This window comes from Dipodomys merriami, unplaced genomic scaffold (assembly GCF_024711535.1).
Source record: "Dipodomys merriami isolate MVZ:Mamm:240054 unplaced genomic scaffold, mDipMer1.0.p SCAF_15, whole genome shotgun sequence".
Taxonomy (NCBI): domain Eukaryota; kingdom Metazoa; phylum Chordata; class Mammalia; order Rodentia; family Heteromyidae; genus Dipodomys; species Dipodomys merriami.
The window spans coordinates 26,316,733-26,330,616 of record NW_027202826.1 but is presented as its reverse complement, the minus strand read 5'-3'; the positions used below and the strand labels follow the sequence as shown (position 1 = coordinate 26,330,616).

The window sequence follows — 13,884 nt, the reverse complement described above, 5'->3', positions numbered from 1 at the left end:
AAACAGAACAACAAAAAAGAGTTTGATGAGTAATCTTTTAAGCATTTATTCTTTCATATGTGTATAGCAAGTCAGAAACAAGACTGCATGGCTCAAGTGGTAGAGAACCAATCTAGCAAATGTGAATCTTTGAGTTCAAACCTCATACTGGAAAGAAAGGAAGAAAGAAAGGAAGGAAGAAAGAAAGAAAGAAAGGAAGGAAGGAAGGAAGGAAGGAAGGAAGGAAGGAAGGAAGGAAGGAAGGAAGGAAGGAAGGAAGGAGAGAAAGAAAAAGTAGTGATATGCCTGTTCAAGTCTAGGATATATTTTAAAAGTCACTGTATTTAGCCAGGCACTGGTGGCTCACTCCTGTAATCGTAGCTACTCAGGAGACTGAGATCTGAAGATCACAGTTCAAAGCCAGCACGGGCAGGAAAATCCATGAGACTCTTATTTCCAATTAACCACCACAAAACTGGAAGTGGTGCTGTGGCTCAATTGGTAGAACGCTCGCCTTGGGCTGAGGAACTCGGGGACAGTGCCCAGGCCCAGAGTTCAACCCCCGTGACCAAAAAAAAAAAAACAAAAAACAAAAAACTCATTGTATTTGTGAGCATACTTAAAGTTTTTTGTGTGTGTGTGTGGTTTATTATTTGTTGGTCAAGGGGCTTGAACTCTGGGCCTGGTCGCATCCCTCAGCTCTTTAGCTCAAGGCTAGCACTCTACCACTTGAGTCACAACACCACTTCCAGTTTGCTGGTGGTTTATTGGAGATAAGAGTCTCATGGACTTTCCTGCCTGGGCTGGCTTTGAACTGTGATCCTCAGATCCCAGCCTTCTGAGTAGCTAGGATTACAGGTGTGAGCCACTGGCGCCTGCCTTATCACCCACTGTATCACTGAAGTTTATATCAACTATTGAGATTCTCTTAACTGGAGGATGTGAGAGCACTTTAGCCTTGAGTGTGCACGATGTATCCAAACATGAGGTTTGATTTGCCCTGAGCCCTTTAAAGTAGAAACTGGTGTAGGTCAGTTCAAATCAGATACTCATTTTGAAAGAATCCAAAGCCTTTATATTTTATATTTTACTTTCTGTCATTGTTGATTTTAGTGTTTACTGTTTCCTTTTTGGCACCCATTTTATAGTTTTTTTTGTCTTCACCATAGTTCTATATAATGTGCTTGAAATAATTTTTATAATATAGATTACCTGAAATCAAACAAATAAGCTTTTCTTACTTTCTCATTCAGTAAGAAGACTTGTTTTTTCTTCTTTCCGGATAGGTAATATCGCCAGAACAAAAGATCTCTACATTGAATCCGGCCTCTCCTTTTTCTTTGAACTCAAGAAATGAAGACGTTGTGATTGAGTTCTCCGAGGAATCTCTGAAAGCAAGAACTTTACCTGGTGATCTTTATTTATTTATTTATTTTTGTTGGTCGTGGGGCTTGAACTCTGGGCCTGGGCGCTGTCCCTCAGCTCTTCAGCTCAAGGCGAGCGGTCTACCACTTGAGCTACAGTGCCACTTCCTGTTTCTTTATTTTTTAAGCACCAAACTGAAAGTAAATTTTATTTTTAATTTTTAATTAACTTTATCATTATTATAAAGGTGATGTACAGAGGGATTACAGTTACATAAGTCAGGTAATGAATACATTTCCTATTTTACAGTGTTACCCATTGCCTTGCTGTCTCTCCTTCCCATCCTCACCTGCAAGTTTTATACTGCAGTTCACTTTAAACAGTGTCCAGTGAGCATCACTGCTGCACCCCTCCCAAAGACAGACAAACAGACCAGACAGAAAGAAAACAAATACAACAAATAAAAAAAGTCGTTTCCATTTTTTGGAGTTCATTTTGATATATATTATTGTATATGATCAGAGGCATATAGGCGTTACACCTTTGTATTTCTCTCCTAAGAGTACTCTCTTGGTCTCACTGCGTATGTGAAGTCCTGTATAATTTATCATGTCCTAGTGTATTGTATATTTAGTTTCAGCATGTGAGAGAAAACATGAGCTATTTATCTCTCTGAGCTTGGCTTACCTCATTTAACATGATTTGTTCTAGGTCCATCCATTTCCCTGCAAATGACAGTATTATTTTTTCTAATGGCTTTGTAAAATTCCATTGTGTGTAGATACCACATTTTTTGGATCCACTTATCTGGGCTGCTTCAGTATTTTGGCTATTGTGAATAGTCAGCAATGAACATGGATATGCAAGTGTTTTTATGGTATCATGGCCTGTGATGTCAGCCTGGATTTCAATCCTCCAATTTACACAACTTGCCCACCTTTTTCTGTTGAGCTGAAGTCTCTTTTTTTTTTTGTGCTAGCCAGGACTGTGATTTTTATGATCTCACCTCTTGAGTAGTTACAGGTATGAGCTGCTGGTACTCAACCCTTCTCTTTTTTTTATGTCTTTAATGTATCTCCTTTTGATTTTGAAGTTCTTTGGGTGAAGTGTGAAGTTGTAGGTAACTTTTTTTGGTTGTGAGTTGATCATATAAAAAATTTAATACTTATAGAATTCACAAACTTTATAGACCATGATGAGACAATTTGCCTTGTGAAGGTTAAAATGTGTTTGTGACTTTAACTAAATATCACTATCCCACGATACTGTACAACTTGTGAAATTTATGTAATCACTTAATCTCAATAAAAAATTATTTAAACAATTTAATATGTATAGGTAGTTGGGTTTGAGATGGCTAATCGATGTGGTTGTTAGAATGCAAAAGACAAGGCAAGTCAGGATGGGAGGAGAAGGAAGACATTCTAAAATAAGTAAGTCTCCAGTGGAGTTACAAGTGATTTTTTTTTTTAATTTCACTTATTTTGTTTGTTTTGTTGGTTGATCTATTGAAATGGAGGCCCACTATATAGTTCAGACTGGCCTGGAGTTGCAGATCTTTTTGCCTCTGGAGGGCTTGGGTGCCAGGTGTGTACCTCCATGCCCAGCTGTGAATCTTTTACTTCTTTAAAGGAATTTCATCTCTTCTGTCCATTCTTGAATACTTTGAAAACTTCGTTGAATTACAATACGCACTTTATAAAAGAATATTCATTGGCTTATCTACTACTCTGTTTCTTCCCAAATGATCTCTAGAATTTACTGCCAACAAAACAGTCACTTTGTCAGCAATGTATGTATTGTCAGATACAACCTTTTAAGTTTGTATAGTTCCCATGAAGTGTTATTCATGATTTTGCATTCAGCACTGTTAACTTCTTATACAAGTATCTCTTTTAGTAAAGTTGCTGATAGAATGAATTATAAAGACTTATCCACACCAGTCTGCCCTGATTTTACCATTACCTTTCAGTAGATCAAATTAAAGCCAACAGTTTCCTAGTCTTGAGAGTAACAATAAGTTATGAGAAGTTCATAGTAAGTTACAATCACTCAATATTAAGTGAACTTTAGTTTCTGGAAAAGAGATATAAATTAAATATAAAAAACTGAGAACTATACCAGCGGCAGTGGCTGGTGGTTGTAATTCTAGCTACTCAGGAGGCTGAGGTCTGTAGGATCAAGCATCCTGGGGAGAAAAGTGTATGAGACTCCATCTCCAATTAACCAACAAAATAATAGACTCAAGGTGTGGCTCAAATAGTAGCGCATTAGCAATGAATATGAAAACTGAGAGAGAGAGATGACTAGGCCCTAAGTGTAAGCCCTGGTACTAGCAAAAACAAACAAACAAATGTAAAAGCCAAACTATTTCCAGATACTTATCCTGATAATGCCATGTGGTAGACATGTTCTCTCTGGGCCCCATAATCTCATTTATAAAATGAGGATGATGCATCTATTCTTGGCTTTAAAATGGTTTTGAAAATTTAAATACTGAGTAACTGTAATATAGCAATTAGGGGGAAAGGTCCTTAAGTAGAAGTTCATGAGCCTCAAAAAGTTTCAGAGTGGCTGGGAAGGTAGCTCAGTGGTAGAGCGCTTGCCTTGCATATCTGAGGCCCTGGGTTCAATTCCTCAGCACCACATAAGCAAAAAGAAAAAGCCGGAAGTGGCACTGTGGCTCAAGTGGTAGAGCGCTAGCCTTGAGCTGAAGAGCTGAGGGACAGCGCCCAGAACCCAGAGTTCAGACCCCTGACCGGACCCCCAAAAAAAGTTTCAGAACCTGAATAGGGCAATGAGGTATTTCTGCTTTTGTATAGATAGCCACTGTTTCTTGGAGGCTTTGATGGCTGGTAGTACATATTTATTTAATCAACATTCTGTTTTCTTTTAGGAATGAAAAAATCTAGTTCTCTACAGAGTAAGATCCTTCAAAGGCCTCCCTTTGTAAGTAGAGGCCAGATTCCTTTTGCTACTCTGCCACCTGCTGACAGGTCAGATGACTTAGATTCTTCTTTTGTGACTGGCTATGAACAATCATCTAATTCTCCTATGTTCAACTTGTGTGAAGAGTCAGAAGTTCTTCCTTTTAGCTTTGGGCTTGAGGACCAAAGTGAAACTTTTTCCTCTGAAGTATTTAGGGAAATGCCTCCAGGAGATGTTTCAATGCTTGGTATTAAGTCTACTCAAAGCAAGTGGCTAAAGTATCAAAACACACCCCAATGTGACTTGACTGCTCTAAACAGAGTTGAGAGAAAAGTAAAAGATGAGTTCTTTGCTGAGATGCTTTCTGGGATGCATTTTAGTGATCTGAGTGAAAGACAAGGTGATGCTATAAGTGAAAGCTCTGTAGATTCTGTGCATTTACAAATGATAAAAGGCATGCTCTATCAACACCAGGATCTTAGCAGTCAAGATTTGGTTTCTAGAAAGAAAGCACTTTCTTCAAATTTAAAGCAGACTTCCAAAACTGAGGAAATTCAAAATGTGTTAGGAAGGTCTGCCTGCTTCAGCTACAGTGTAACTGATTTACAGGTGAGGAAATGGCATCAGTCATTTGGGTGCATTGTTTCCAGTAGTTGTCTCAATTTCAACAAAAGAATTAACAAAATTATTGCAAGCAACTTCACCTTTGGTGCATATGGTTTTTCTCGAGCTAGACCTCTAGCCAGAGTCATCTCTGTTGACTTAAAAGCTTTCTTAATAATTGTGAACATTAAGTGAACTTATTACATATTTTAATGTCTGTGCTGCAGTATTTGGCACATAATAAGTATTTAATAAATTCTACCTCTTAGTTCTAATTGCACCGGTACTATGCTTGTTTTTATTCTCAGCTATCTAGTCTTGTCAATTTGATTGTTACTATAGTAAAAGTAGTCTATTACGTGTTGATTTTGAGTCGTTCTTCAAGTCAATAAAGGTATAAAAATCCAGTTGCATTAGTTAATTTTTTTTCTTAGCAAAGGTTACTGAAGAACTTATTAAGGGGAAGACAAGAAAAGTTAAATCTTATTTTGAGTTTCAAGGACCAGGTGACAGCTACCAGGTATAGCTATTCTGGCTTTATCTTATTTCTCATTTACAATTAGGAAACAATTTTCATTAATTTTTAGGAATTAAGAGTAATATTATATGTTTGCTTAAATATATGTAAGAAAAGTACTGATTGGTAAAGAGTTTTTTTTGGTTGTTTGTTTTATTTTGTTTTTTAACCTTTAGAATAACTTGAATCTTTCCATTTCAGGAGATAAATGGCTCTGAGCTATGCTTCCCAAGTAGGCAGAAAATAAAATCTGCTTTCCTTCCTCAAAGGCAGATTCACATACCAGCTGTTTTTCAGTCTCCCATACATTATAAGCAGACCTTTACATCTTGCATCATAGGTATGAATTGACACATTTCAAAACTGTGATTATTGATTTGATATAATAGAATTCTGAGAAAGTATATCTTATGAATTTTTGTAGTCAATTTTCCACCTGAGATTTGTTATTTTGTATAATTTTGCTTCAGTTTTTGACAGTAGCTATTATTCTAACTTTAGATCAGAATTGAGTTTCTGAAATAGGGTAATGATATGCTGGAGTAGTTGGTAGAAGGTTTGCCTAGCAAGCACAAAGCTCTGAGTTCAGATTTCTAGCACCATCAAAAAAGAAAAAGTGAAAACTATCAATACCATATTTTTTATTTATGTGTGTGTGTGTATGTCTGTGTGTATGTGTGTGTGTGCGTGTGTGTGTGTGTGTGTGTGTGAGAGAGAGAGAAGAGAGAGAGAGAGAAAAAGAGAGAGAGAGAGAGAGAGAGAGATAGTCGTTGTGGAGCTTCTGTCCCTGGGTTCTGTCCCTGAGCTTTTGAGAGATAGTCGTTGTGGAGCTTCTGTCCCTGGGTTCTGTCCCTGAGCTTTTTTGCTCAAGGTTAGTACTCTACCCATCTGAGCCACAGCTCCATTTCTGGTTTTCTGGTGGTTAATTGGAGATAAGAGTCTCATGGGCTTTCCTACCCCAGCTGGCTTCTAACTGATTTTCAGATCTTAGCCTCCTGAGTAGTTCAATTACAGGCGTGAGTTTATATTCTTTTAAAATTATCTTTAAGTAGTTGTACAAAGGAGTTTCAAGTCAACATGTCACTTTATGAGTATAATATATCTAGACCAACGTCACCCCTTTCATCATTTTCCCCAGTAATACTGTCTTTATAGGTCTTACAGGTTTTAAAAGTTTTTTTTTTTTTTTTAATTAGAGACAAATGCCTTTGTTAAAGTGGAAAATTTTGGATATGCAGCATAATTAGGTTTGAATGTCTGGAGATACAAGGGTAAACTTGCCTTTTATGTGTTATAATTATTATTATACTTTAAGGCAAGGTCTTGTTAAGTAGCCCAGACTGTCTCTAAAACTTGCCATTTTAAAAGCAAGCTGTTGCTGGGAATGGTAGTAATATGTGCCTGTAATACTAACACTCAGGAGGCTGAGGCAGGAAGATCAAGAGCTTGTAGTTGTTGAGGGCTACATAGTGTCTCAAAATATAAAAATTTGCAAATGGTATTAAGAACAGTTTTTCATTCATGTTACATATTACATATATATGAATGGAAATATACAGTGAAACCAATGTATATGCACAGTTAATATACACTAATAATTGAAAAGATCTCTGAGTGATATAAAAAGGGATTATAGTACTGTGTATATTACCCAGATCTGTCACTTAATAGTGTTTGTGGCCAGGATACATTATTTGGTAGCTGTAATTTTTCTTTTTGGTAAAATAAAGGTCATAATAAAAAAGAAACAGCCCGGCGCTGGTGGCTCATGCCTGTAATCCTAGCTACTCAGGAGGCTAAGATCTGAGGATCATGGTTCAAAGCCAGCCCAGACAGGAAAGTCCGTGAGACTCTTATCTCCAATAAACCACTAGAAAACCGGAAGTGGTGCTGTAGCTCAAGAGGTAGTGTGCTTGCCTTGAGCTGAAGAGCTGAGAGATAGCGTCCAAGCCCAGAGTTCAAGCCCCATGACAGACAAAAAAAAAAAAAAAGAAATAAAATATAAATATAGTCTTACAGATGACTGGGTTTAAAAGGCTATTTTCAAATTTGGCTAGTAAAGAGTGCATATGTGCTACAGATACAAAATAATTTTACATTTGATTTTCAACCATGTCTATTTCTTGTTTTGTAGAACATCTAAATATATTGCTATTGGGGTTGGCCCAAAGGCTACACAAAGCACTTTCAAAAGTTGACATATCATTTTACACATCATCGAAAGGAGAGAATCTGAAAAATGTAGAAACAAGTTTACCATCCTGCCGTCATAACCAGCCAGCAAAACTTGTCATGGTTAAAAAAGAAGGTCCAAATAAGGTATTGTCCTGCTCCCCAACACTCCATTTTTGTCTTACTCTTGATTAGGAGTCTTCTGTTTGAGATATAAGTAACCTTTGTTGTTGTTGTTGTTGTTGTTGTTGTTTTTCCAGTTTTGGGCTCTAAACTCTGGGCCTGGGCTCTCTCACTGAGCTTATTTGCTCAAGGTTAGTACCCTACCACTTGTACCACAGTGCCACTTCCAGCTTTTTCTGAGTAGTTCATTGGAGGTAAAAGTCTTACAGACTTTTCTGTCCTGGTACAATCTCAGATGCCAGCCTCACAAGTAGCTAGGATTATAGGCATGAGTCACTGGTGCCCAGCTTAATACTTTTTTTTTATGAAAAGGCTAATCTATGTATTCTAGGGCACAGAATTAAAAATTGAAATTTCTGAGTTCCTATTACTTGGCTTTTATGTTGCTTAGGAATGCATTGCATAGTAGTGGACAGAGATGGAAGAGACAGAAAATATTGTAAAAGTAGGGACAGTTATGTCCAAGTTACAGTAGAGCACCTGAGGGTGGGAGAATATGGAGATGAGCCTGAAAGAAATGAAAGTTGAAGCTAGTCTACTGTGGGAACTTCAATACAAGGCACAGACCCAGTGAAAGGAACAGGAATGTTAGCTCACTTAACTTATATTGCTAATAACATACTGTGGAGGAAGTCATATTAGTAAAATGTATGTTGGTTGATCACGTGTACTTGTTTATAAAACTGTGCTTTTATTTTTCCTTCCTTCCTTTCCTTCTTTGCTTTCTTTGCAGATCTTTTGCTATGTAGTTCAGGCTCACTTGGAACTTGGAACTTGAAATTTGCTGGGTAGCTCAGACTAGCTTCAGACTTATCCTCTTGTCTCAGCCTTCAGAGTGCTAGGATTACAGGAATGTACTACCATACCTATCCATAAAACAGCTTTCTTTCACTAATTGGATATCTCACGTTGACTTTAAATTTAGTTGTTAAAAGAGAGAACTAATAAATAAGGGCATAATCATAGAATGAAGCATATAGACACTTAAAATCTTGGCTTTCTTTTCAAAATTGTTTAATGACATTGCATGTTCATACTATCTTGTTGTATATAAAGATTATGTTATAGGGTAGAAAATCTATCATGTGGATTTTGTTTTTAGCAAAACAAAACATGTTATCTGTGTGTGTATATATATACTTGTATGAGGAAGACATGGAAGGAAATGTACAGATGTTGCTTACAGTTGTTTCTGGATAAATTTCAAGGTACCTATAAACATTTGATCAGAGAATAATAAATATGAATTTATTGCTGGCTTTCAAATAAATATTCTCAGACTGATAGATTTTTTTGATAAAGAGAAAATAAGTGAAAATTAGGCAATTTAAAAATTTAATTTATTAAATTAATAATTAGATTGCATAGTAATTCCTTGGAGTGCATTAATGTCAAGCAAACTTATGAGTAAAGTCTTAACAAGCATAATACGAAACACAATAAAAACTTTTTTTCATTAAGTTTTCATCTTTTTTTTTTCTTTTTTCACTGCTGGGGATAGAGCCCAGAGCCTCACACAGGATGCTAGGCAAGCAGTCTACCACTGGGTGACACTCTACTTTCAGCCCTAAATTTTAATACTTTCTTTCCCTTCAGGGTCGTTTCTTTTATTCATGTGATAGACCCAAAGCTGATCAATGTAAGTTTTTCAAGTGGCTGGAAGAAGTGACTCCAGGAGGAGTGACACAGGAAGAGTCTCAGCCCAGCATGGTTTTAAATGATATTAAAAGCATTGGCTTGTATTTGAGAAGTCAAAAGATACCAGTCTATGAAGAGTGCCAGCTTTTAGTGAGGTATGTTTTTGTTTTTTTTTTTTTGTTTTTTTTTTTTGTCGGTCGTGGGGCTTGAACTCTGGGCCTGGGCATTGTCCCTTAGCTCTTCAGCTCAAGGCGAGCGCTCTACCACTTGAGCTACAGCGCCACTTCCGGTTTTCTGGTGGTTTTATTGGAGATAGGAGTCTCACGGTCTCTCCTGCCCGGGCTGGCTTTGAACCGTGATCCTCAGATCTCAGCCTCCTGAGTAGCTAGGATTACAGGCGTGAGCCACCAGCGCCCGGCGTGAGGTATGTTTTATAATATCAAATAATTGCCTTTAAGCCATATCAAGGAATAGGAGCCCTCACAGAATTATCAGTTGTTTTATTAATATTTTGAGCTACTTAGTATTGAGCCCAGGGCCTTGCACGTGCTAAACAAGCTCTTTACCAGTAAATTACCTGCCCAGCCACATTAGTTTTAAAAGAAGTTGAAATCTATTTCAACTAAGTTGCCTATCTAATGGAGAGAAAGTATCTGACAGAGACAGTGCTTCAGTTTCTACAACTATAAAATAGGAGTTTATCTTTAATTTAAATTTAATTTATATTGGTCCTCTAACTATGAAATGACAGCAATATCAGGATATGTGACAGGAGGCTTTTTTTTTTTTTTTTTTTGTCAGTGGTGGGGCTTAAACTCTGGGCCTGGGTGCTGTCCCTCAGCTCTTCAGCTCAAGGCTAGCGCTCTACCACTTGAGCCACAGCGCCACTTCTGGCTTTTTTCTTATGTGGTCCTGAGGAGTCGAATCCAGGGCCTCGAGCATGCAAGGCAAGCGCTCTACCACTGAGCCACCTTCCCAGCCCGAGGAGGCTATTTTCTACCAGTTTCTTTTTCTTTCTTTTTTACATTCATGGCTCTCCTCCATAATCCAAAGAACCTTATTGAACAAACCAAAAAAAAAAATCATTTATTTTTTTTGGGGGGGGGTCCAATCGTGGGGCCTGAACTCTGGGCCTGGGTGCTGTCCCTCAACTCTTCAGCTCAAGGCTAGTGCTCTACCACTTGAGCCACAGTGCCACTTCCGGCTTTTTTCTTTTTGCTTATGTGGTGCTGAGGAATCGAACCCAGGGCTTCAGGCATGCAAGGCAAGCGCTCTACAACTGAGGCGCCTTCCCAGCCCCCAGAAATGATGTTTTAGTAATGCAGGATAATAGGGAACTGATTGTTCACAAACTTGACCTATGCAGCCTGTAAGATGCTACTTTTAGAAACATGTCTTTTGTAAAAGTGAGATCACTAAAAAAGTAAGTATAATGAACATTTACATAACAGTTTATTGGAAGCTTATAAATACCAGGCTCTCTTATAAGCACTTTTTCCTTTTTCTTTCTTTTCTTTTTTTTTGTTTTTGTTTTTGGCTTTAGTGGAGTTTGAACTCAGAGCCTTGTTCTTACTAGGTGGATGCACTTGAGCCACACCACTCTCCATCTTCTAAGCATTTTATATGTAATATTTCATTTACATCATAGTAATGTTGAACATATGAAAATAGTGGGAATAAATTATTCTTATTTTATAGTTTTGGAAACTGAAGTGCTTGTCGTATATTTTTCCTATCCATCTTTTAAAACAGATGACAATTCAGTGTGAGGGTTATTTTCACTTTGGAATGTTTTATGTCTTATGTACATATGTGAAAGTATATATATATAGACATATATATATGTATGTATGTATGTATGTATCTAACTCTGGTTCTTGTATTGATATACTATGTTTTAAAGGTTTAAAGAATTATACCTTGATATTCAAATGTATTTTTATTTTTCATTATTTTCAGAAAGGGATTTGATTTTCAGAGAAAACAGTATGGCAAACTAAAGAAGTTTGCTACAATAAATCCTGAATTTCATAGTGAAACCAAAAGCAAACTTTACCTTAAGCTGAGTAGGAAGGAAAGTTCTTCAGTTTATAGCAAAGGTAAGTAAATCTGATCATTGAGGTGATTCAGCTAAACACAGCTCTGTGAGTTCTTTGTATTGAAGAAATTTAGTGGCCAAACACCAGTGGCTCATCCCTCTGGAGGCTGAGTTCTGAGGATCACAGTTCAAAGTCAGCAGAGTCAGACAAATAAGAGATTCTTACCTCTAGTTAACCAGCAAATAAAAGCTGGAAGTGGAGGTGTGGCTTAAGTATCAGAGTGCCAGTCTTGAGTAGAAAAAGTAAAAGCTCAAGGCTTTTGAGTTCAAGACCCAGTATTCTGCATATACATACACATATACCACACACACACACACACACACACACACACACACACACACACACACGAAACTTTATTAAAAGAATACTCAAAGCCATTTGATTAGTTACACCAAGTTCTTGACTTAAAACTTATGTTTATTTGTCACATAAATATATTGATACAGCTCTATTCTGACCTAATATTGCAAATACGTTGAAAAGCATAGGGAGACTGTGGGTACTTCTCTAACTGTCTGCCTACACCGCATCCCAAATATTGTTGTATACTTAGAAACAAAGTCATTTAAAAATATGGATTTTCAAAAATCTCTAGACGCACTAAGTTACATGAATTATCTTTGGTTTTAGGATCTACTCTTGTCATTAATCCTTACATAGCTTGCTTTTATTTAGTTAATTAATTTTTAAAATAATTTAAGCATTTGTGAACTCATAATCCAAAACAAAATCTAGTATGCCAATGTATATTTAACACAAAGTTACCACACTAACTCATCTTTCTCTTGTACATAAACTTATATAAATGAATTCCTAAAAAGCACTTGGTTTTTAAATTTTTGAGACAGGGTCTTGCTAACCTCAACTGTTTCTTGAACTCACACCATACTCCTGCTTCAGCCTTTCCAGTGCTAGAATTAAAAGTACATATCACCATGCCCAACTCAACAAATACATTTTAAATCTTTAGTTTAAAATTTTTTCCCCCAATCTTGGGATTTGAGCCCAGGGCTTCATACTCACTTGACTTGCTTGCTCATCAACAGTGGGACTTAAACTCATGGCCTCTCTCTTCTCTTTCCCAATCACAGCTGGAGCTCTACCACTTGAGCTATGACTCCTCTTCTGTCTTCATACTGGTTAATTGGAGATAAAAGTCTCTTTGATATTTATCTGCCTGGGCTCTATGTTTCAAATGGGATTAGTGGGCTTGTAAAAGGAGATTGAAGGGAGCATCCTATCCCCTTTGGACCCATCTGCCATTGAGGACCTAGCCTTCTGCCCCTTCTACCATGTAAGGATGCAGTAAGAGGCCCCATCTGTGAAGCCGAGAGCAAATCAGTCTAAGATAGTTTATTCTGGCAGTTTGAATAGACTAACAATAGTTTTGTGGAGGAGTTTTTGGTAAGACTTCAAAAGCAAAAATAATTGTGTTTACATCAAACTAAAGCTTCTATACAGCAAAGGAAACAATCAACAGAATTAAGAGAATCTATAAAATGGGAGAAAATATTTTCAAACCATATGCAAAATACATCAGGAACTCAGTTAGAAACCAAATAACCTTGTATGCCACATTTTCTTGTTTCATTCGTCCACTGAAGGGCATTGGGTTGATTCAATATCTTGGCTATGGTAAACAATGCTGCAGTAAACAGTGTTGTGCTAGTAGCTTGTGCTCTATTGGATAAATGGAATGGAATGGAATCGCTGGTTCATTGGAAAGTTCTACGTCTAGTCTTCTGAGGAATCTCCATACTACTTTCCATAGCGGTTGAATAAATTTACATTCCCACCAACAGTGTAATGATCTTGTACTAATCGTAAGGAAATAGAAGGACATGGAAAAAATAATATTAAGCAAAGTAACCCAGACCCAAAGAAATATAGGTTGCATGCTTTCCCTCATTTATAGTAATTAGAATGTGCCTTTAAATCCACAAGTAAACACACCAGATGGTAAAAGAAAAATATATTAGGGCTTGATAAATTAGGTATTCACATAGAGTGAGACTAAAGGAAGGTATTCTTATGAGGGGGGTCACATGGGTGCAATGTGTATACACATCTAACCATATAAAAAGTATTTATATAAATGAACTCCAGGAAGTGGAAACAAGAGGTATTTGTTTCTTTGCTGCTGTTTTTGTTTTCATTTCCTTTGGTTTTGTTCGTTCATTTATCTGTCTTACGGAGGATAAGGAGGGCACAGAAATGGAGGGATGAAGAGTGAACAAATATAGCGGTGGTACTCACTAGACAGTATGTTGAAAATGGATGTTGGGTTGGGAAGGTGGCTCGGTGGTAGAGCCTTTGCCTTGCATGTCTGAGGTTTTGATAACTCAGCACCACATAAGCAAAAAGAAAAAAGCCGGAAGTGACGCTGTGGCTTAAGTGGTA

At 37.2% G+C, this 13,884-nt stretch overlaps 1 protein-coding gene across 1 annotated transcript in view; it reads left to right on the top strand.

Annotated features, from left to right (window-relative positions):
- The window catches only part of Zgrf1 (zinc finger GRF-type containing 1), a 59,932-nt gene that overhangs the window by 25,232 nt on the left and 20,816 nt on the right, over positions 1-13,884 (top strand). The window contains exons 11-16 of the mRNA XM_070022474.1: positions 1,266-1,389; positions 4,241-4,881; positions 5,594-5,732; positions 7,527-7,711; positions 9,344-9,540; positions 11,345-11,484. Of these exons, the coding sequence (XP_069878575.1) occupies positions 1,266-1,389; positions 4,241-4,881; positions 5,594-5,732; positions 7,527-7,711; positions 9,344-9,540; positions 11,345-11,484 (1,426 nt within the window). The remainder of the gene's footprint in view (positions 1-1,265; positions 1,390-4,240; positions 4,882-5,593; positions 5,733-7,526; positions 7,712-9,343; positions 9,541-11,344; positions 11,485-13,884) is intronic.